The sequence below is a fragment of the Dermochelys coriacea genome, chromosome 5 (genome assembly GCF_009764565.3).
Source record: "Dermochelys coriacea isolate rDerCor1 chromosome 5, rDerCor1.pri.v4, whole genome shotgun sequence".
In the NCBI taxonomy this organism is placed as follows: Eukaryota; Metazoa; Chordata; order Testudines; family Dermochelyidae; genus Dermochelys; species Dermochelys coriacea.
Window position 1 is genome coordinate 127,927,416 of NC_050072.1, and position 24,400 is coordinate 127,951,815.

At 45.8% G+C, this 24,400-nt stretch overlaps 1 protein-coding gene across 4 annotated transcripts in view; it reads right to left on the reverse strand.

Moving 5' to 3' along the window:
- Positions 1-24,400, reverse strand: part of LOC119855743 — a 30,943-nt gene that overhangs the window by 1,188 nt on the left and 5,355 nt on the right. The window contains exons 2-4 of one of the 4 annotated variants that reach the window (XR_006281317.1): positions 15,996-16,191; positions 14,504-14,666; positions 13,978-14,056 (exon numbers count right to left, since the gene is read on the reverse strand). Coding sequence is in view for 1 of the 4 variants with exons in the window: in XM_043514504.1 (XP_043370439.1) it covers positions 11,052-11,243; positions 13,978-14,063; positions 15,996-16,191 (474 nt within the window). In the remaining 3 variants the exon portion in view is untranslated. Of the gene's footprint in view, positions 1-9,320; positions 9,618-11,051; positions 11,244-13,977; positions 14,064-14,503; positions 14,667-15,995; positions 16,192-24,400 lie in introns of those variants that run through there. The other 3 variants (XM_043514504.1, XR_006281318.1, XR_006281319.1) reach the window with 3 other exon arrangements.

Consider the following 24,400-nt stretch of genomic DNA (forward strand, 5'->3'; position numbering starts at 1 on the left):
GGAGTACTTGTGGCACCTTAGAGACTAACAAATTTGTTAGTCTCTAAGGTGCCACAAGTACTCCTTTTCTATTTCAACCAGGTTACCATGAACAATATCGCTCTCCTGAGGATAATACAGAGAGAGAAAGAACGGATGTTGCTTGAATGCCAGCAAATATACGCTGCCAGGCTTTGTCATGCAATGATACCAGATTATTTGCTACTAGCATGGCATGATAAAGTGTCCTACCATGAAGGACGGAATAAGGCTGCTCTCCCCAGAAACCTTCTGCAAAGGCTTTTAGAGTACCTCCAGGAGAGCTTCATGGAGATGTCCCTGGAGGATTTCCGCTCCATCCCCAGACACGTTAACAGACTTCTCCAGTAGCTGTACTGGCCACGAATGCATCCCAAGTCCTCAGGGCTCTTTAATCATTAAAAAACGCTTGCTTTTATAACGTATTATATTTCAAAAAGTACACTCACCAGAGGTCCCTTCTCCGGCTTGGTTGGGTTGGGAGGGTATTTCAGTCAGGGTGATAAAAAGATCCTGGCTGTCGGGGAGAATGGTGTGCTGGGTGCTCTCCCCAAGCTCATCGTCGTCATCCTCATCTTCCCCGTCTGCAAAATCCTCATGCATGGCATAGAATACCCCATCATGGGAGTGCACGGACAGGGGTGGGGTAGGGGTTCTAAAACAGGCTCCTTGTACTGTGTAATACTAGACCTACACTGAGTGGCATTCTGCCACTGAATTATGCAGCACTCTTAATTACAAAATAATTAACCTTCAGTTTTATTTTAAAAAATTATAAAATTCACCACTGGGTAAAAATGACAAAAAATCCATATTATTTGCATCTTAGCAGAGGGATATTGCTCATCACTTTGTATTTCCACAGTTGGAAAACCTGGGACAAATGCAAAGAGCTAGTTCACAAGCTGCTTCCCTCTACACCCCTAAAGGAGAAGCAAATGAAATTGTTCAGGCGCTCAATTCAGGATGGTGAGAGAGAGAGCACTGTTTAGAAGACCTATCCACTTTCTGACTAAGCCTACCCCATGCCTGAACTGTGACCTTCCTGTGTGGTCTCCTGGGGTATATCTACACTCTTCCTGGGAGCCACAGTAGACAGACTCAACCTAGCACACTAAAAATAACTGCAGATATTTGCAGCTTGGGCTCTCAAGCCCACTCAGCACATGTGGCTAGCTGGAGCAGCAACATCTAAACTGCTACATTTAGTGCACTAGCTCAAGCAGAATGAGCACAAGTCTGTCCAGCCAGGCTGGGAGGCTTGCTTCCAGATGCAGTGTACGCATACCCCTGTTGGTGGGTGCCCCAGCTGCTTGGGTCCCAAGACTCCAGTTTCCCAATGGCTGAACAATGTGCCCCAATTAATAGGCGCCCCCACATACACACACCAGGCTCAACAAAAGTCAATCCTGCCCCAGTAAAGCCATGTTGGGGCACCACTCCAGTTTATACACACATTTATAAATGAATGTCCCCAGTATACTTCTCTCAGCCTGTAACCTCGTTGTTCTGCTCCTGGTTTCATCTAACGTTTCCTAGAGACCTGGGATGACCAGCAATGGCTGCAGAATGTCCAGGTGCTGAAAGCCACTTTTCTGGAAGTCTGTGCGGCAGTTACCCGAGAACTGCAGCACCAGATGTTGACATGAGAGTTCCTCTCAGCATGGAGAATCCCAGAAGAAAGGTTTCCAAATCCACCTAAACAGCCACTAATGGGAGAGATGGTTGTAATTCAGCAGCGAATACTTGCCTGATGATCCTTCGGCAGTGTTGTCACTCTGGCTCGCTTGCTATATGGGATGCCTAAGAGATCTTGGTGGTGTAGCTGACTGTCCTCTTCATCGGGGTCTATGGTTGCCTGAGTGATTTCTTAAGTTGTCTGCCTCGTCATGGGCTGTGGTCAAACTATGTCCACCATGTGCTGGGTTCTTGGGCAAAACTCTGGCCTCATGGTAAACACACATCCTGCAAGCATTACTGAAGAACGTGGCTTTGTCTTTGGTGTGTTTGTAATTCTGCTGCAGCTACTTGGCTTTGGCATAGCACTGGTACATGTCCCGGCAGTGCCCTTTTCCCTGCGTTTGCTTAGCTAGCTGCTTCTAGATCTTGGTATTCTGATGACAATTGGAAAGATGAGACTGGACATGCTTCTCTCGCCAGACAGCAGAGAAGTCCAGGAGCTTCCTGACAGTACCATGCAGAAGCATGGGGCCTGGCGGGGTGGTTGTAATGGTCTTGGGGTCTGAGAGCCAGTGATGAGCTGGAGTCACAAACAGATACACTTGTGTGTGTTTCAGCATTTACACTGGGGTGATGTCATGCCAAGATGATCCCAGAGCAGAGCGCACAGGTAACCAGACAGGCCAATCCAGATGTGATGCAATGCAATGTGGGATAGCAGTGTGAGGACTACCTGAAGCAGTACAGCCAATTCAAAATGGGGATGCATCCACACAAACCTTATATAACTCATTCCAAAACCGTTACATTGCTTCCAAAGCAGATTAATTGTAGCAGGATAAGATGCAAGACAAAACAAAAGATTAGTTGGTGTGTGGATGCAACATAATTTATGCTGAAAAAAACTAAAGCTATCCTGAAAAAACATTCCCATATAGACAAGGCCTAAGTATCTATAGCTACAGGCACTTGGATTGTATAAAACTCTTGTAACGTCTCCCATCTTCTGTCTGCCACATACTTTCTCTCCCTTCTTGAAACCCACTTCTAGGAATACTTTCTTTTCTGCACTTTTTCCTCTCATGAGCTGCTCCTCAGCATCTTGTTTATCTTATCACATTCGGGCAGGTGGTATGTTTTACCCTGCCAAGAACTTAGTAAATTTATGGAGAGGAATGAGGGGATTTTGAATAATAGGAATACTAAGCAGCTGGAGAGAGTAGACGAGAATAGCTTAATGTGCAATAGGCCACATATGCTAGGTGAACAAGAAATCAATAGTGCTGTTGAATCCTGATCACATGAACATGGTTACAAGTTGAACAAACAAAAGGAATGTGGTGTATGTTGTAAACAGAATTCATACTCTGTGTGGCTCCGTGGAACTTGAATGAATTTGTCCCCGTGTCTTGATATCAGTAAAACTTTCAATGCAGGCTTGGGTGAGCTTCTGAGAGGAAAGTCAGAATGATATTGTTTGGTTAGTGCAATGTGGAGTGGATACAAAATTGACTGGGTGATGGAAGCCACAAATGGAAAGTTTTCATAACCAATCAAACATCAGACTGGTGGTGGGGCTGTATAAAGGAATGATAGAGAAGGACTGGGCCCCCTCTTGTTAAATATCTTCATAAATCATCTGAAGAAAAAGTAACTCATTGAAGGAATTTGTGGCTGAAAGCCAATGACCACAGGAGGATCCACAAAAACCACATGGGATAGAAAGAAATAGCAGAAGGACCCTAGGGAATTTAGAGAAACAGGCAAAGATGATGGAAAAGTGAGGCACGTGTGGGAAAGGAATACCAAGTGCAAATACAACCTGGCTAGAACACAGCGAATGTACATTGCCTTTGTCATTTGATTGCAAATTGGCCTTTCCTCCTCCCAATCCTTCTAGTGTCCAAAGTCTCTGGGCAGTCAAATCTAAACTTCCCAGCAGCTATCACGTATGTGCCTTCACCTGGTGTGAAGGTTCCTCCAGCAGATGCTAACAACTTAGAGAATGGGTTCTAGATAGCATGTGAGACTGTGAGCTGTCCAGGGACCCACTCTGCACCCATGTCAGACTGTGGCCTTGTGGACATGCAGCCATGCAGCATGGGTATTCATAGATTCCAAGGTCAGAAGGGACCACTATGATCATCTAGTCCAATCTCCTGTGTAACACAGGCCGGAGAACTACCCTGAAATAATTCCTAGAGCAGATCCTTTCAGAAAACCCTCCAGTCTTGATTTAAAAATTGCTAGTGATGGAGAATCTACCATGACCCTTGGTAAGTTTGTTCCAGCGGTTAATTACCCTATTAAAAATGTACACCTTATCTCCAGTCTGAAAATTTGTCTAGCTTCAACTTCCTGCCATTGGATTGTATTATACCTTTGTCTGAAGAGCCCATAATTAAATATTTGGCCACCATGTATGTACTTATAGACTATAATCAAGTCTCCCCTTAATCTTCTCTTGGTTGAGCTAGATTGAGTCCGTCACTAGAAAACAAGTTCTTCTTCGAGTGCTTGCTCATGTCCATTCCATATTAGGGGTGTGTGCTCGCCATGTGCACTGGTGCCGGAAGTTTTTCCCTCAGCAGTATCTGTAGGGGAGCGGCTCTGGTGCCCTCTGGAGTGGTGCCTACATGGCGCAATATAAGGGGTGCTGCTAGTTACCCCGACCCTCAGTTCCTTCTTTGCCGCCAGTGATGGTGCTGGAACTTCTGCTTCAGCTAGCTTTCACTTAGTTCAGTGTATCATGAACGTTTCTTGTAAAATGGTTGTATATAGTTTAGTATTTACCCATAGTGTTAGTTCTAGTTAGTTGGTCCTGGACGGGACTCAACCTAGGGACGGGGTATGCCTCAGTTCCCAGGCTTTAAACCATGCAATTGTTGTAAGCGGCCCATTCCCATTAGCTGTTTAAAGTGTCTAGGGGAAGGACACATAAGCGATGTATCACATCTGTAAGTTGTTCAAACCCAGAACGAAAAAGTAGAGAGACATCCATCTCAGGGCACTTCTGATGGAGTCAGCACTGTCCTCAGCACCAGAGCAGAGGTCCAACTTGGCCCCAAACACCGCAGCATTGGTATGGAACGCACCACCGGTGCCGCCTATGAGCCGGCACCGATACCCCTCCCAAGCCAAGGAGCCCAAGAGGTCCACAAGGGGAAGATCTCCCACTTCTTGTAAGGGAAAGGAGAGGGCCAGAAGAGAGACAAGACCCGCGCTGGGCAGCTCAACACCTCCTTCAGAGAGTAGAGCCCCAGCTCAAGTTGAGTGGTCTAGCCCTGCCCGCACCATGCCTGCCACACCAGGGGTTGATAAAGACCTCTGTTAACTTGAAGTTCCGTCGATGCCTGAGGCCCTGCAGGCAGTGCAGGAGATCCTGATACTACTGGTGCTGCCCACACCGGCTCCGGCAGTACCCAAACCCAGGAGTAAACCCACCCTGGGACCCTTCCAAGTGTCCCTGCCTCATCAGTGCCGCTCCCCATCGCGGAGCCGTCATGCCTCAGACTTTGGGAGGCAGGCTCAGAGGAATCATAGAATCATAGAATATCAGGGTTGGAAGGGACCCCAGAAGGTCATCTAGTCCAACCCCCTGCTCAAAGCAGGACCAAGTCCCAGTTAAATCATCCCAGCCAGGGCTTTGTCAAGCCTGACCTTAAAAACCTCTAAGGAAGGAGATTCTACCACCTCCCTAGGTAACGCATTCCAGTGTTTCACCACCCTCTTAGTGAAAAAGTTTTTCCTAATATCCAATCTAAACCTCCCCCATTGCAACTTGAGACCATTACTCCTCGTTCTGTCATCTGCTACCATTGAGAACAGTCTAGAGCCATCCTCTTTGAAACCCCCTTTCAGGTAGTTGAAAGCAGCTATCAAATCCCCCCTCATTCTTCTCTTCTGCAGACTAAACAATCCCAGCTCCCTCAGCCTCTCCTCATAAGTCATGTGCTCTAGACCCCTAATCATTTTTGTTGCCCTTCGTTGTACTCTTTCCAATTTATCCACATCCTTCTTGTAGTGTGGGGCCCAAAACTGGACACAGTACTCCAGATGAGGCCTCACCAGTGTCGAATAGAGGGGAACGATCACGTCCCTCGATCTGCTCGCTATGCCCCTACTTATACATCCCAAAATGCCATTGGCCTTCTTGGCAACAAGGGCACACTGCTGACTCATATCCAGCTTCTCGTCCACTGTCACCCCTAGGTCCTTTTCTGCAGAACTGCTGCCGAGCCATTCGGTCCCTAGTCTGTAGCGGTGCATTGGATTCTTCCATCCTAAGTGCAGGACCCTGCACTTATCCTTATTGAACCTCATTAGATTTCTTTTGGCCCAATCCTCCAATTTGTCTAGGTCCTTCTGTATCCTATCCCTCCCCTCCAGCGTATCTACCACTCCTCCCAGTTTAGTATCATCCGCAAATTTGCTGAGAGTGCAATCCACACCATCCTCCAGATCATTTATGAAGATATTGAACAAAACGGGCCCCAGGACCGACCCCTGGGGCACTCCACTTGACACCGGCTGCCAACTAGACATGGAGCCATTGATCACTACCCGTTGAGCCCGACAATCTAGCCAGCTTTCTACCCACCTTATAGTGCATTCATCCAGCCCATACTTCCTTAACTTGCTGACAAGAATGCTGTGGGAGACCGTGTCAAAAGCTTTGCTAAAGTCAAGAAACAATACATCCACTGCTTTCCCTTCATCCACAGAACCAGTAATCTCATCATAAAAGGCGATTAGATTAGTCAGGCATGACCTTCCCTTGGTGAATCCATGCTGACTGTTCCTGATCACTTTCCTCTCCTCTAAGTGCTTCAGGATTGATTCTTTGAGGACCTGCTCCATGATTTTTCCAGGGACTGAGGTGAGGCTGACTGGCCTGTAGTTCCCAGGATCCTCCTTCTTCCCTTTTTTAAAGATGGGCACTACATTAGCCTTTTTCCAGTCATCCGGGACTTCCCCCGTTCGCCACGAGTTTTCAAAGATAATGGCCAAGGGCTCTGCAATCACAGCCGCCAATTCCTTCAGCACTCTCGGATGCAATTCGTCCGGCCCCATGGACTTGTGCACGTCCAGCTTTTCTAAATAGTCCCTAACCACCTCTATCTCTACAGAGGGCTGGCCATCTCTTCCCCATTTTGTGTTGCCCAGCACAGCAGTCTGGGAGCTGACCTTGTTAGTGAAAACAGAGGCAAAAAAAGCATTGAGTACATTAGCTTTTTCCACATCCTCTGTCACAAGCTTGCCTCCCTCATTCAGTAAGGGGCCCACACTTTCCTTGGCTTTCTTCTTGTTGCCAACATACCTGAAGAAACCCTTCTTGTTACTCTTGACATCTCTTGCTAAGGAGTAACAAGGAGCCATTTTCGGTCTCCGGAACATGGGCATCAACAGCAGGATTCAAGGCGCGGTTCGCTGGTAACCTGAACTCTTCTGTACAGCCTATCCTAGACTACCTGCTTCATCTTAGGAATCAGGGCCTAGCACACTCTTCCATTAGAGTGCATCTTGTGGCCATCTCTGCTTTTCACACACTGATCCAGGGCCAGATGGTGTCTTCTCATGACATGACGGGCAGATTCTTGAGAGACCTCAAGACGCTCTTCCTGCAGGTACGGACCCCTGTCCCACAGTGGGATCTTAACTTGGTCCTCACCCTTTGAGCCACTGGGCTCCTGCTCCCTTTCCCACCTGTCATGGAAGGTTGCTTTCCTGGTGGTGGTGCCATCAGCAAGGCGAGTCTCTGAGATTAAAGCCTTGATCTCAAAACCACCATACACGGTATTGTACAAAGACAAGGTCCACCTTCCATATGAGCCAGGACATCATCCTCCCAGTGTTCTGTCCCAAACTGCACAAGACCAGTGAGGAGGGGGGTCTTCACGCACTGGACGTCTGAAGAGCCCTGGCTTTTTACCTAGAGCATACCAAGCCTTTCCACAAGTCAACTCCACTCTTCATTGCCACAGCGGATAGGATGAAGGGCCTTCTGGTGTCCTTGCAGAGGATTTCCAATTGGATCACCTCTTGCATACGGACCTGTTAGAATCTGGCGGGGATCCCGCCACCGCCAATTGTCAGAGCCCACTTGACTATAGCTGTGCATCCTCGGCTGCCTTCCTGGTGCACATCTGTAGAGCCACGACATGGGCCTCTATCCACACATTCCCAGCACATTATGCCATTGCTTAGCAGGCCAGAGACAACACTGGGTTCAGCAGAGCTGTGTTGCAATCTACATGTCTGTGGCCTCCTTCCCACCTCCAGAGGTACTGCCTGGGAGTCACCTCATATGGAATGGACATGAGTAAGCACTCGAAGAAGACAATGACCTTTTCAGTAACAGGTGTTCTTCAAGATGTGTTGCTCATGTCCATTCCACAACCTGCCCACCTTCCCCACTGTCGGAGTGCCCGGCAAGAAGGAACTGAGGGTGGGGGGGAGCCGGCGGCATCCCTTATACCGTGCCATGCAGGCGCCACTCCGGCGGGTGCCAGAGCCGGTCCCCTATGGCTACTGCTAAGGGAAAAACTTCCGGCACCAGTGCATGTGGCGAGCACACACACCTACTATGGAATGGACATGAGCAACACATCTCGAAGAACACCAGTTACGAAAAAGGTAACTGTCTTTTTTTTTTTTTTTCTAGTCCTGTAATCATTCTCAGGACTCTTCTCTGAACACTTTCCAGTTTATCAACATCCTTGAATTGTTGACACCAGAACTGGAGGCAGTATTTCAGTGCCAAATACAGAGGTACAATAACCTCTCTACTTCTATGCAAAATTCCTGTTTATACATTCAAGGATCTCATTAACCCTTTTGGTCACGGCGTCTCCCTGGGAGCTCATGTTCAACTGATTATTTACCATGACCCCCAAATCTTGTTCAGAGTCGCTGCTTCCCAGGACAAAGTCCCCCATTGTGTAAGTATGGCCTGCATTCTTTGTCTCTAGGTGTATATGTAACACCGACAGACCCCAGTAGTCAGTAGGCGGGATCAAACCTGGGGTCTTTGGAGCTTAATGCATGAGCCTCTACTGCATGAACTAAAAGCCACCTGGCTGTTAGCTAAGGCTTTAGAGCAGACTCATTAATCACTCTCTAAGTGATCTTGATGCCACTAGGTGGGACAGACCACCACACCCAGGAGGTGTGTGGGTTACATATACATTTAGCCGTATTAAAATTGATATCGTTTGCTTGCTTCCAGTTTACCAAGCGATTCAGATTGTTCTGAATCAGTAACCTGTCCTCTTCACTATTACCACTCTTCCATTTTTTTGCATCATCTGCAAACTTTATCAGTGATGATTTTATGCTTTTCATTGATAAAAATGTTCAATAATATAGGGCAAAGAACCGATCCTTATGGAACCCCATTAGAAACACTCCCGTTTGATTCCTCATTTATAATTACATTTTGAGATCTGTCACTTAGCCAGCTTTTAATTCATTTAAGGTGTGCCATGTGAATATTATTCTAGTTTTTGATCAAAATGTCATGTGGAACCAGGTGAAATGCCCTACAGAAATCTACGTATATTACATCAACCAAACGTGTAATCTCATTTAAAAAAAATAGCAAGTTAATTTGACAGCATCTGTTTTCCATAAACCCATGCTGATTGGCATTACTTTTTATTAAGAGTCCCGACCCATATCAGACACTCCATTCTTCTTCGAGTGATGGGCCCCATGTGTAGTCCACACATGGGTGTATATGTGCCTGAGTCCAGAAATTCTTGAAAGCAGTATTCACTGACATGCACATGCGCAGAAGCTTCCTTCATACTTCCGACCGAGGGCATAAGCGGCTATACAGGTCCACACCTCTCCAGTTCCTTCTTATCGCAGCATGACCTCAGACAGAATTTTGTGTCCTCCTTCATTCTGTGCATAGCCTGTAAAGTAAACTCTTTGTAACTAGTTTTGATATCTTCACTTAGTAGTTATAGTTAGTATAGGATAATCCGTTTTCCCCTCCCCCAACCTGTGCCCATGCTGCCTTTGGGGAAAATCCTCCCTGATCCCAGGAATCTCTTGCTCCTTCTCCATCAGTGATGAGCATTGATAGTCCCTGTATTGCCTGGGTGAGGCACATATCTCTGTGAAGTGCAGGATCTGTTGATCCTTCGCACCCACAGCTTGAGAGGACTGAGGGCTCTGACTAAAAAGGTTCCTGATGGAGGATTCTACAAGACGGCGCTCCGACTGGGCCTGGGAGACTCCCCTGTACGTTGGCCTCAACTAACCAGCAGTGCCCTCAAACAGGAGTCTTGGAGTGGAGCCTTTGCCACCGAAGGCCAAGGACTCCCCCTGCAAGGCTCCCCATGAGAATAAGGGCACTCTCACGGGCATAAGGACAGATCCCTGCAGAGGATTGTTCATAATAAATGCGTTTCCTCCTGGGGCCAGTACCAGTTGGGTGAGATGTTGCATATTGACCCCACGGAACCAGCTCCGCCAAAGACCCCTAGGCTGGGGGGCAAGGTACGCGAAAAAGGATCTGCAACATCTGGCGGTGACTGCAATCGGCGGAGGTAGCTGCACCAGTATCTCTGCAAAGGCACAGGTGCCCCAACACCCAAGAGGCTCCGCTTACCATCCTTCTGTCTATGAACCCCTCACCCTCCAGGACAGCTGGTACCAATTCCCTTGGGGGCCACCATGACTGATGGATCCCTCCTTCTGGCCTCATTGGGGCCCTTGGGACCCCTAAGGCAGGTGCCTGGACCCTTCGCAAGAGTTTTACCATTCCTCCCCCTCTTGTCAGCCAGTTCCATTAGACTATGAGGAGGAAGAGCTGGAACCTGTTCTGATGGGGGCCTCATCATCATCATCATCTCCAGACAATGCTGTCACTCCATTGCCTTCTCCACCGGATGACCACCATCAGCATCAGGAGCTGTGGCAAAAGGTTGCTAGTGATCTACAGATCCCATTAGAAGAGGTCCACGGCCCTCTGCCCTGTCCCTTAGACACTTAGAGGGACGGGGTGGCCCTTCCAAATAACGAGGTTATATTAGAACCAACCAGAGCGGTTTGGCACACACCAGCATCTTGTGCCCCTACACCAAAAGGAATCAAAAGACATTATTTTGTTCCTGCCAAAGAAGCTAGCTTTTTTTCCCCCTCCCCCCTCCATCCTGTCCCTAACTCATTGCTGGTACAGGTGGCTATGGAAGGAACTTGGTCGCACTACCAGAAATCCATCCTGGCAGATAAGGGCTCAGAGATTGGACCTCCTGGGAAGGAAGGTGGTCTCCTCCATAGGTCTTCAATTTTGTATAGCTAATTACCAAATTTTATAGGCAAAATAAGTTTTCAACACCTACATCAGGCTTGCAGACTTTAGGGACAAACTTCCCATGGAAGACGGAGCCCAGTTCGTCCTTTCTGGATGAGGGGAAGCTAGTAGCCAAAGGTGGCTCTCCAGACTGCAGTAGATGCCACAGGTACAGCAACCAGATGTTTGGCCACAGGATGGGTCATGTGAAGGGACTCCTGGCTCCAGGTGGTTGGGTTTCCTAGAGAAGTCCAAAATACCATCCAAGAATTCCCCTATGATCCTTGGGGATTTACATTCCAGCCCCCAAGAGGAAACATCAGAGCCAGCCCCTTAGACTATGCCCACCCCCTTTTCATGCTCCATATTACCAACCTCCACCTAAGCCTCTGCGTAAACAGAGGCTTCAGAGGTCCCATTTCTCAGCTTCCTCTGCTGCCACAGCCTCCACTTACTCCCAACCGCAGGCCAAAGGCCATTTTTTGACATGCAGATCGAGATCCGCGTACCACCACCAATGCCATCTACTTCCTCTTCTCATCTTTGGAGGCCGGCTTACTTTCTTCTCCCACAGTGGCAACAAGATCGCTGCAGACAGTTGGGTCCTGGAGATTATCCATCAGGGATACTCCATGGAGTTTCTGGCATTCCTGCCTCACAAACCACCTTCCCTATCCCGCTTTGGGGGACCACTCTCACCAATTGATTCTTCAACAAGAGGTGAAATCCCTTTTATGCCAGGAGGCAATAGAACGTGTCTCACCTCAGCATCCAGGGAGAGGGTTCTATTCTTCATATTTCCTAATCCCCCAAAAGATGGGGAGTTGAGACCCATCCTGGACCTTTGGCAACTCAACGTCTTTATTCAAAAGCTGACGTTCAGGATGATTACGCTGCTATCTATAATCTCCTCCCCTCAGAGGGAATGTGGTTTGTGGCTTTCGACATGAAGGATGCATATTTTCACGTAGATATTCACCCATCTCCCAAGAAGTTCCTGCGCTTCATGGTTGGCCAAGAGCACTGTCAGTTGTGTACCCTCCCCTGTAGGCTCACTACAGCACCCCCAGGATATTCACAAAAGGTTTTGCCATGGTAGCAGCCCAGATGCGATGCCAGGTCTATATTGTGTTTCCATATGTGGATGACTGGCATCTGGTAGGCCAATATTATCAAAAGTCGGGTCAGCAACATGATCTCTTTGGCATCTTCTTGCTACCTCAGGTTTGCATAAATGAAGAAAAGTCCATTTTGTCATCCACAAGGACGATAATTTTTATAGGAGCGCAGCTGGACTCTGTTTCTGTGAAAGCATTTCTCCTCTCAGACAGGTTTTATCCAATGAACAACCAGGCCTCTTGCATCACATGCAGACTATGAGCCACAATGCACTGGTGTCTTTCTCTGTTAGGCCACATGGCTGCATGCACCTACGTGACACTGTCAGACTTATCTGAGGTGCCTGCAAGCTTGGCTCAACTCAACCTACCGACCAAGCAGGGATTGTATTGACTCCAACGTTGCTGTCCCACCAGAGTCCTCACCTCCCTCACTTGGTGATCCAACCCAGACAAGGTCATGGTGAGGACTGCCTTCAGCCCTCACATATCAAAGGCCACCATCCTGACACCTCCCTTACAGGGTGGGGCACTCACATGGACCCGCACGCTTCAGGGTACCTGGACCCCAACAGAGAGCAGCCTACATGTAAGCTTACTGGAACTGAGGGCAGTCCACCTTGCATACGAGGCTCTTCTTTCCCCCCCTCCCATAGGCCCACTCCATGTACAGATAATGTCAATATTGCCACAGAGGTCTACAGAAACACGCAAGAGCGAGATCTCGTCCACTCTGACTGGAAGCAATCAGGCTTTGGAACTGGTGAAACCACATTACAATGCAGGTTTCATACCTCCCAGGTGTCCAGAACTCTCTGGCAGACAAGTTGAGCAGGAGCTTATCTGCAGACCATGAATGGAAGATCCAAGAGACAGTTCTAACATATTCGCATAATGGGGAACTCCACTATGGGACTTGTCAGCATCCCAGATGAACAAAAAGCTTCCCATGTATTGCTCTGGGGGAGCTATAGATCGTGATTCCCTGGGTAATGCTCTCCTGCTGCCCTGGATGGATGGCCTCAAATACACCTTTCCTCCCATCCCCCTTCTACTACAAGTTGTTGTACGGAAGATTCATTGTGACAGAGCCACAGTCATCCTTCTAGCACCCTACTAGCCCAGACAGTTCTGGTTCACAGAAATCCTAAGAATGTCCACAGGCCCCACTATCAGGATCCGCCCATTTCAGGATCTCCTAACTCAGGATGGGGAGAAGATCAAGCACACCAACCCAGGCTCACTCTGCCTCATGTTTGGATGGATGTTGGAATAGAACTCTCATGCTCCGCCCCGTTCGGGAAATCCTTAACCAAAGCAGAAAGGATTCTACTAGAGCCTGCTACCTGGGTACACAGCAGCACTTTTTCACCCTGGGTACTTCACAACCAACATTCGCTAGAAGCCCTGGGTATTCCAGTTATCCTAGACTATCTCCTCTCCTTAAAAACGTCAGTTGGCTGTGAGTACACCTAGCAGTGATTAGTGCCTTCCTCCCTCCAACAGAGGAATGTTCTCTCTTTTCATACTTGGTTACTGTGATATTTATGAAGGGCTTGATCAGGACTTTCCCAGTGATCATCAAACCTACCCCTCACTGGGACCTCAACCTTGTCCCATCAACACTTTCAGGTCCACCCTTGGAACTGATGGCAATATGTGCCATGATCCACCTGCCCATGAAGATGGCATTCTTAATGGCCGTCACTTCAGCCAGAAGGGTCATTGAGATAGCAGCCATGATGGCAGACCCTCCTTATCCAATATTCCACAAAGAGAGGGTTTCCCTTGGATTACACCCCAGATTCCTCCTCAAGATTGTGTCTGAGTTCCACATCAATCAATCAATACACTTACCTGTATTCTTCCCCAAACCCCATGATTCTTCCAAAGACTGGACACCTCACTCCCTCGACATCAGGCATGCTCTGGTGTTCTACGTGCTAAGAACCAAACCCATTAGGAAATCTCCGAGACCATTTGTTGCCATAGCAGAAAGATCATGTGGGCAAGTCGTATCCTCACAGAGGATTTCTAAGTGGGTTTCGAGATGTCTTAGAATGCTACAAAATAGCAAAACTTCCTGTTTTGGGGATATCACAGCTCACTCCACAGGAGCACAAGTGCCTCCACGGCATCATTATCAGACGTTCCACTACAGATTTGCAAAGCAGCAACTTGGAGTTCTGTCTAGGTGTTCACCACTCACTACACTCTAACACAAGCTGCAACTATGGATGCAACCAGAGGGATGGCAGTACTACAGGCATCTCTTCTACCACCTTCCTTGCACCTTTCTCCAATCTGAACACTGCTTGCCAGTCACCCACCTATGGAATACCTATAGGGACCAGCACTCGAAGAAGAAATGGAGATTATTTACTGTAACTGGAGGGTCTTTGAGATGTATGGTCCCTATCTTCATTCTACTACCCGCCCTCCTTCCTCTCTGCTTCGGATTCGGTTGCATTGTGGTAACATTAATAGTCCAGGAAGTTCCTCAGCCAGCTCTTTTTAAACTCTTGGATGAAAGTTATCTGGACCTGCTGGTTTTAAAATGTCTAATTTTAGTACCTGCTGTTTAACACCTTCCTGAGACAATAGTGGAATGGAAAGAGTGTTATATGACATGACTACATAATCTTTTTTCCCAAATATAGAACAGAAATATTTACTTTTGCCTTTTCTGCATTATTGATAATGGTATTGGTCCATGGTAGAATTGTTAAAATTATTTTTTCTCCAATATACTTTAAAAACTCCTTATTGTCCGTAGCTCTGCTGGTCATAGATTTCTCCTTGTGTCCTTTTGCTTCCCTGATCGAGTTTTTACAATTCCAAGCTTCTGATTTATATTCATTACTATTAACTTTCCCTTTCTTCCATTTATTGTATTTTTTTTATTTTTCATAGTTTCCTTCACTTCCCTTCTAAACCAGGTTGTTTTCTTAACCAGTACAGCTTTCATCCTCAATTGTGGCTTTTTGGGTATCTAGTAAAATGTTCTTAAACAATTCCCAGGTATCATTCACATTTTTCTGATTAAATTCTTCCTCCCAGCTGATTTGGCTCATAACTGCTTTCAGTTTTGTGAAAATGGCCATTTTAAAGCACCAAGTATTTACATCATTGGTCTAGACTTTATACTGTATGCACATTATAAACATGATCAAGCCATGATCACTTGCACCTAAGTTACCATTCATTTTTAGTTCTGTGATCAGTTCCTCTTTATCTGTGAAGATGAGGTCTAACAGAATTCCCCCATGTTGGATGCAACACTCTTTGCGTTAGGAAGTTGTCTATAACATTTAGAAATTCTGAGACTGTCTTAGTATTAACACAACATGCCGGGGGAACTCTGAGAGCAATTCTCCCTCCCTTCCTTCTTTCCAGTTCTCCCCACAGCTTCTCCAGGGCTGGCATGACTCCACATAGGCCTGAACACTGGGATGGACAATGGTGCCACAAGCTGCTAATCACAGTCGGATGCTTTTAATTTGCATTCATCTGCATATCTGGTTGCTGCTTAAGTTCCATTGCGGTGCACTGGGTGCAAAGTTAATCAGTGTTTACTTCCAACCTGTAACTGTTGTAATAGTAAAAAGAGAAAAGGAGTACTCGTGGCACCTTAGAGACTCACAAATTTATTTGAGCATAAGCTTTCGTGAGCTACAGCTCACTTCATCGGATGCATTCAGTGGAAATTTTCCACTCAATGCATCCGATGAAGTGAGCTATAGCTCACGAAAGCTTATGCTCAAATAAATTTGTTTCTCTAAGGTGCCACAAGTACTCCTTTTCTTTTTGCGAATACAGACTAACACGGCTGCTACTCTGAAACCTGTGGTAATAGTGTCATTTGTTTATCTTACCAGTCTTGGAAGGAGGATCTCAACATGCCATCTGGTAAGCCAGGTTGATACGATTAAAGGCACATTTCCAGTTACTGTCCTTTCTGTCCTGGAGTAAGAACCAGAGGCCACGTTTCCAGTGAAAACCTCAGGATGTCCCATAATAGGCTCCCCCACTGTGGTGTGGCATCTGCTGCTTTTTATCATAGTGTTTTGTCTATGGGAGCAAGAGGAAGATAAGTGTAACATACACCACTCTCCCATACACTAAACTTAGCATGGCACTATAACACAATGCAGGGTATCCTGACGCCACCATGCTTGTACATCAGCTTTTCCTTTCAAAACTAATTAATCCATTAAACTTTTTTAAATTAAAGGGGGTCATAGTACAGGGATGTTCTGAAGTAGGTGAAGTTGTTTAGGGAATACACTGCCTTTTACAGCATCCCTGACCAACCTTAGCAAAGGGATCTGATTCCCCAAAAATGTCGCTGTTTCTGGTATTTTGGTTTCCTTTCCTAAATTGTTTTTGTATGAATCTCCCTGGGTATTCCTCTGATTTTTCCAGAACAAATTAATGCACTAATTGGGACAAGAAATGTTCCTGTTAAACTATCAGCATTAAAGTTGCCATACAAATATGGTGGCATTGGGATGCCCATAACTAGGGATGTGGATTTTTATTTATTTTTCCTGTTATGGTAGCAAGCCCAACTCAGATCAGGGCCCCACAGTGCAAGGGGTTTACTATGTACAAACATGTAGAAAGGGGCAGTCCCTGCCCCAAAGGACACCCATCTCAGTAGACAAGAGGTGGGAGAGGGGAGTAGTGTTCTCCCTGCTTTATAGAGAAAACACTAAGGCACGGAGAGACAAAGTGACTGGCACAAGGTCACACAATGTCGGTGCCAGAGCTAGCAATTGAACTGGAGCTCTGGAGTTCCCAGTCTGATACCCTACCCATAAGTCCATGGGGTGTTCCCAGGCAGGAAAAGCAGCTGAGGCACTATAACTTTTATAGACACAATACTGAGCACTGGCAAAGGGATGCCAAGCCACAGCTCGAGCCAGGGTTCAGACTCTGAGTGGGAACTGGGTGTGCAGAAGTCAGATGGGCTATGGATGATTGCTGGGGTGGAGGGGAAGAGTTGGATGGAGTGCTGCTTAGAGGGGGAGGAGTGGGGAAAGGGAGAGGCTGGAAGTAGGGGAGAAGCAGCTCAGACTCCCCCCGCCCCATCCCGTGGTTCTTTGGAGACAGCATGGGGCAAGGTGTGAGAGAGGACGGAACAGCCTCAGGGAGAAGGAAGCCTGGTTTCTGAGAGCTGGAGAGGTCATGATAGCAGTGATCTTAGCGATAAAGCAGGGCAAGGTGGGCCTGGGTATAAGGCCAGAGGGACAAGGTGGGGAGGGTAAGGATGGAAGTGTGGGCACCATGGTGGGGGAGCGGCAGATGGCTGGAAGATCGCTCAGAGGGAAGTTGGCTGGGAAAGTGAACTCCGTGGCAAACCGGAAAGGCCGCATATGCCTGATAGCAACCAAATCAATACAGCAGCACATGGTTTATAAATGGGTCGATAGGGCAAGGAGAGGACAGCTGGCTGGGTTAATGATTGAGCAGGGTAGTGCTGGGCTGGTGGAAAGTGTGCCAACAATCACCACTGGGGTAGTGAGCTGGTGATGTTGGCAGGGGGCAGGTCACAGGCTGCGGAGGGGCTAAGTGGCTATGGATGAGGTGGGGCAGCTGCCCTGCTCCCAACCTTGAATGTTATGCTGAGTAAACAAGTCACATCTTGGTCCTGTTTATTCTCAGGGTGAGGGTGGGGGGGGAGTGTTGGTGTTTGGCCAGGACACAGGGCCAGTTTCTGGCCTGGCAATGCAGAGATGCCCTCTCCCTCTTGACTGATCTGAACAGGGAGCGGTTGCAATGCCACTCCTCAGCTGCTCAAGTGGAGGGAGGAGGATGGGGGCTTGCATGTTTGTTCCAGCATGCTGTAATAAGTGTCAATGGCTCCAAGGTGTTTCCCTCCCCAACAGCTGAATTCAAACGGGGCTCACCACAGAGCCAGGACTGAAAACTAACCCTTAGGAGGGGAGAACGGACTCCCAAGGGATGGGCCCCGGAAGGACCACGGCTGTCCCTCCTGTGGCAGCACTGGGCTGGTCAGAGACTGATGCACAAATGAGAGCCCTTCCCCTTTAGCTGATGTTGGGTGTGGAACTTGCAACAGGAGCCATCTTGGGGAGCTCTCAGAGTCTGGCCTGAGTTTGGCACCTCTGACTGGGGAGAGGGGGAACTCTGTGCAGGGACAGGCCTGAGGGGCCAAGAGCTCTAGCTGGGAAGGACTCTGCCTCTGAGTGCTCGTCCCAGAGACACACAGGTGCCAGGCGGATTGAGATACCCACCGGGCCTTATTGCCCCCTGCTCTTTGTGTCAGTGTGTGGGCCTGACTCGTGGCTGGTTCTGTTTGTTGTTGTGTGATTGAATTCCCAGGATCCCCCACAGGCTGGGAAAGAAGGTCCCCGTGTATGAGTGCCATGCCTGTGGGGACCCAGCAAGGGCTAGGCGCTACCTGCAGCACTCCCTGCCAGGGCTTGTGGGGCCATGGTCACAGCAAACCAATTGCCGTGCCCCGCTGCTTACACGGGCTCTGAGCCTGAGGCTGTCTGAGGGCAAAGGAGGACTCAGTGACGGATGGTATGATTAGAGAGATTCCTACAAATCCTCTTACTCTTTCTTTCCTGACACTCCCTGGTTGTACAGCACGGAGGACAATGGGACACTGACCTCAGCCTCCTGGTGCTAAAGGAATACCAATACTCTGTCCCACCTTAATACTTCCTAGGTCTGGGATATTGAGCATCTTCATCATCTCAAAAATCCTGAAATAAACTGGTTTGCAAGAGAAATCCCTTTTGAGGCTGTCACTTTTTGAAGATGACAGGTTTGAATGGACACAAATCAGACGTCAAGAATTATAACATTCAAAAACCAGTTGGAGAACTCTTCAATCTCTCTGGTCACTCGATCACAGACCTAAGAGTGGCTATCCTTCAACAAAAAAGCTTCAAAAACAGACTCCAACAAGAGACTGCTGAATTGGAATTAATTTGCAAACTGGATACAATTAACTTAGGCTTGAATAGAGACTGGGAATGGATGAGTCATTACACAAAGTAAAACTATTTCCCCATGAAGAAAAGGAGTACTTGTGGCACCTTAGAGACTAACAAATTTATTTCCCCATGGTATTTCTCCCTCTCACCCCACCCCCCACTGTTCCTCTGATATTCTTGTTAACTGCTGGAATTAGCCTACCTTGCTTGTCACCATGAAAGGTTTTCCTCCTTTCCCCCCCCCTGCTGCTGGTGATGGCTTATCTTAAGTGATCACTCTCCTTACAGTGTGTATGATAAACCCATTGTTTCATGTTCTCTGTGTGTGTGTATATAAATCTCTCCTCTGTTTTTTCCACCAAATGCATCCGATGAAGTGAGCTGTAGCTCACGAAAGCTTATGCTCTAATAAATTTGTTAGTCTCTAAGGTGCCACAAGTACTCCTTTACTTTTTGAAGAAGCTGTGATGATGCTGTCTAGATGTTACTCTGGCACTACAGCACACTGTATGTGTCCAAATTGAAAATAGTCTGGCATTTCTGTGTGAAAAATTATCACTTTGCAGTTGTGTGCTTTATGGGTGTGTCGACAGGACTTTCACCTTCATGCCTTGGATGGCTAAACGCTAGCCTGGTTTCGTCACTTGATCTTGTTGAAACTTATCCAAGTTGTAAACATTTGCAGTGGGATAATTCTGTTGTTTGGTGTTGAATTATAACCCAAGCTAAAGGCCCAAACTCTTCCAGGTTTGAGTAATGTTACATGCATGACTAGTCCTGTTGCTTTCTCAAGTTGGAAGTGGGTGAACTTAAGACCACACTGAATGGATAATAATTTGTGGCTTGCATAATTGTTTTGGATATTTTATATTCTGTTGAGAAGCCAAACTACCTAGGTATTAAACCTTGTGGAATTATGAGCAGCAATAATACATTCTAGAGCTGTGTAAAGCCAGTGAAAAAGTTTCCATGAAAATTCACATTACATTTTTCACCAATTCAATCAGTGTAGGTGTGACTGAAAGTACCCCTGTATTTACACCTTACACGCTATTATAATCTTTGCACAAAATATGCTTTGTTGAAGTATCATTGATAACTACTAACTCTCTAGTCAATAATATCATGGTGAAATGTATGTAGCAACATTATATGTAAGGCTATGATTGAAATCCCTGGTATTATGGTCTTAGCACATGTTCAAAACCACGCAAGCAGAAGTATTCTGAAGGAAGAAATGTGTGTTTACATACCTCAAAATATGCTCCAAAAAGAAAGTCTAGGATATATATATATATATATATATATATATATATATTAACATGCTCAAAACAGTCTTCACCAAATAAGGACACTCCACCAGAGAAGCAGATCGCATCAAGAAATGAGCCACCCAAATACCCTGAGAGAGCCTGTTTCAATACAGAAATAAAACTCCCTCCGACTGCACATCCCCAGTTATCACCTGCCACCCCACACTGGAACCCATATGGGTTGTCATCAAACAACTACAACCCATATTTGATGGGGACCCCACCCTGAAATAAATCTTTCCTGAATTCCCTCTCTTGGCCTTCAAACAACCCCCCAACCTCTCCAAACTCATCAGAAGCGGCTCCCCACAGACAAGGACACACCAATTCAAAGCGGCAGCAGACCATGCCAGAACAACACATGCAAAACCTGCAGACATCTCTCCATTGCTACAATGATCAAAAAACCCCACAGCATACTTTTCAAGATCCATGGGTACTACACATGCCTATAATGTGGTGTACCTCAGTGTACCTAAATGCCCTAAGTGCACTAAATGCCCCAATAGAAACTATTTGGGTGAAACCAATCGCCCCGCTCTCGAACTCACACAGGAAAATAATACGACTTCTTATCGCCTGTGGATGAACACTTTTCAAAAGGTGATCACACTATATCTGACCTATCAGTCCTCATCCTCAATAGAAATCTGCACAACACTTTAAAAAGATGAGCTTGGGATCTTAAATTCATAACTTTGCTAGACACTAAAAATCATTAATTGAATAGAGAGACTGGATTTATAGGTTATTACAACAATCTGTAACACACTAACAACCTCCACCCCCTACCCCCTTCCTTTCCTCCCTATGATTGGAGCAGTCACTTTGAATGGTCCTTTGAAACGTGTAAACTACTTATGCTGAACAATCTTTTTCACCTTGTATTTAGCTGTGACACTGTGAGTACCTTTCCCAGACCTGGGGAAAAGCTCAGTGTAAGCTTGAAAGCTTACCCCTCTCACCAGAAGAAGCTGATCCAATAAAAGATATTACCTCACCCACCTTGTCCAAGATCCTGGGATTGACACAGCTACAACAACACTGCATATAAGAGCAGAAATGTCAAACAGTGGGAAGCTGGAGAGGATTTGACTCCTCAGTCTTCTCTCTGCTCCGCACATTCTCTGCCCGGCACTTGGTGGCTCTGGGCAGTAGCCAGTGGCCCCTTTTCCTCCTTGAGAAAAGTGGGCTGTTCAGTTTCTTTAAGTCTAGAACACTGGATACATTAACCTATGTTTCCAATAAGAATCTGTAGCTTTGTCCTTCACTTCTCTCTCTCAACCGTTCTTAAGGCTTTCCACAGAGCAAAGCCCTCCGCACTCCACATCATGTCACAAACATCAAGGATTTCTAGTTGTCTTGGTTGCAGCACTTAATTTGGAAGGGATATATCTCGACCTAGTCCTTGGTGAGTGTGGGAATTCTGGAGAGCAGCTGTGATTTTTCTAGTCAGCCAGAGCAACTATCAAGGTCTTTCCAGGAAAAGGTATTTTGCCAGGAAAGCTGCTTTCATTTAGGGAACTGATCTGAGCTATACCAGCTAAAGCATTTTTTTGTTTATATACGCTGTGTCTACACTAGGAGGGTTTGCCAATCTAGTTATACCAGTATAGCTGCACTGGCAAACCTTTTCTAGTGTAGACCTTGGTTTGGGGATAATTACAACACCTGATAAGGCATTTTACCTTTAAGCTACTCTGAACCTTACATCGATCTTAACATAGTTTTTTCTTTCAGAATTATTTACTGAGCCCTCAGTCAGACCGCATGCTGTAAAAATTATACAGGAAAAGACAGACCCATGCTCCAAGGATCTTACAATCCAGTCTGGACAGAGAACTCCTTTCAGACACACACAGCCCCATTTGATCAGGTGACATTCAGAACTCGGTGTAGTGAGCTTATTTTTTTTAATCATATACTTTTGGAGGGCATGACCTGGATGTTCTGTCCATGTCCCTAGTGTGCTCTTAAGTCTTTTGTGTGTTGAGCTGGTATTTATGTGAAGTCTGCCATTTTAACAAGTGGATTATTTTAATAAGGCACTGAATATAATGTGAGGAATGTGAAAAACTCTGAATTGCACACTTCTGCTTAAGTGTATTTTTAAACCACCCTGCCTGCATTTTACAATAATCATCCCCAAACCCTTTCTTGAGAGAGAGAAACTTGCTCTATTTCACGAACCAATGGCCATATAATTTAGAAACGTGCTTAAAAATTCAACTGTACAGAAATAATGACAATACCGCATTGAAAATGCCACATCCTGTAGAAAAAGTGTTTACTAGTAACTTTTTAAAAAAAATAGCAAGGAGTATATAAACTAATATGTTTCTTATGCCCACCAAAAACTTTCCACTTTTTTAATTAAGAAAAATGAAAGTAATTAACTCAGAAAAATAATTCTCGCCTTCATTTATTTTCCTAATGAAAATGTTTCGGGGGTGGGGGAGAGTACAAACGAAAAGTAATCAGTATAAGTTAAAATTGGACCTTCAAAGCTTTTTTTTATGTTTGAAGAAAATAAAAATTTAACATGAAAATTAAGCTTTTGCAGCACTATTGAAGGCACTTTAAAGGCCTTCTAATCTTTTGTAAAATTAAATTACTTAAAATACACAGACTCACAAAAGAGATCCCAACAGGTTAGCCTGACCCAGAATGAAACTGCAGTAATTAAAATAAACATTCTGTTCCTCACCCCACCACTTCCCAGCACTTCCAAAGTGGTTAACCTTGAAAAATCAACTAATTATCCAAAAAGAGTCAGGATTTTGCTTGGGTGAAGTTTCAGTCTTTGAGTTCACACTGGTCTCATACAAGGGTATGAACCCTGGTGAAAAATGCCATTGACACACATTAGGACTGCAAACCAACGCATCAATCCTGCACACACTTACGCATCTGCTTGATTTTGCTAATGTGATTAGCCCCAGTGACTTCTCAGGTCAGTAAAGTTAGGCATGTGCATAAAGGTTTGTAGGCGCAGACTTCAGGCTGCTCACCATTAAAAGCAGGGAGGAAGTTAGTTTTAAATAGAACTGGTTGGAAAACTTTCATTTAAACATTTTTCTATTGGAAATTGCCGTTTCGAGAAAACTACATAATTGTATCAATTTTGACACAACTTGGGTTTGAAAACAATTGGTGGGGAGGGAGTTTTAAAATGTCAATGTTCCATTTCAACATTTTGGGAATTAAAAGTTTTGTGTTTTTGTTTTGAAACAACTTTTTGCTTTGCATATTTGATATTTAAAAGGGTTGAAATAGAAACAAAACATTTCAACTGACCCAAAATGAATTTTTTTTCAGCATTTGGTTTTGTGAAAAATTGTGAAATTTTAGCTTTCTGTCCTGATTTTAGGATAAAATATTTAAAAATCTCAAATTTTTAAGTGGGACGGAAAATCCTTTTTCTTATTAGTTATACTTTGAAATCATTAAACGAATGCTGCTTTGCTTGCTATGATTTCGAAGGACCATCCTATTGTCCTCTAATCAAAACATGGAGGAAAGCTGATGGCCTGGGAGTTAAAGCACTGAGCTGCGACTTAAGAAACTTTGGGTTCCATTCCTGGCTCAGCCACTTACTCCTTGTCTGGCAGCAACCACTCGCACGCAAATGCTTAAGTACCTTCCTGAATCAGGGTCTTAATATCTCTGACTCTATTCTCCATCTGTAAAATGGATCAAGATACTTCCCCACATCACAGAATGCTGTAATGCAAGGCATTCGGATACTGCTGTTTATAAATAAGAGGTTTTATGTATTTTTAAATATTAAAATATATTCTCATCGCTTAGAAATCCTTAAAATTCTTGGAACATTTATTAATGCAAGATCAACTCATTGATCCAGCTCTTTCTGATGGCTGTTGACCTACAGCAGGGGTCTCAAACTCAAATGACCACGAGGGCCACATGAGGACTAATGCATTGGCTGAGGGCTGCATCACTGACACCACTACCCTCGCTGCCCCTGGCTCCGCC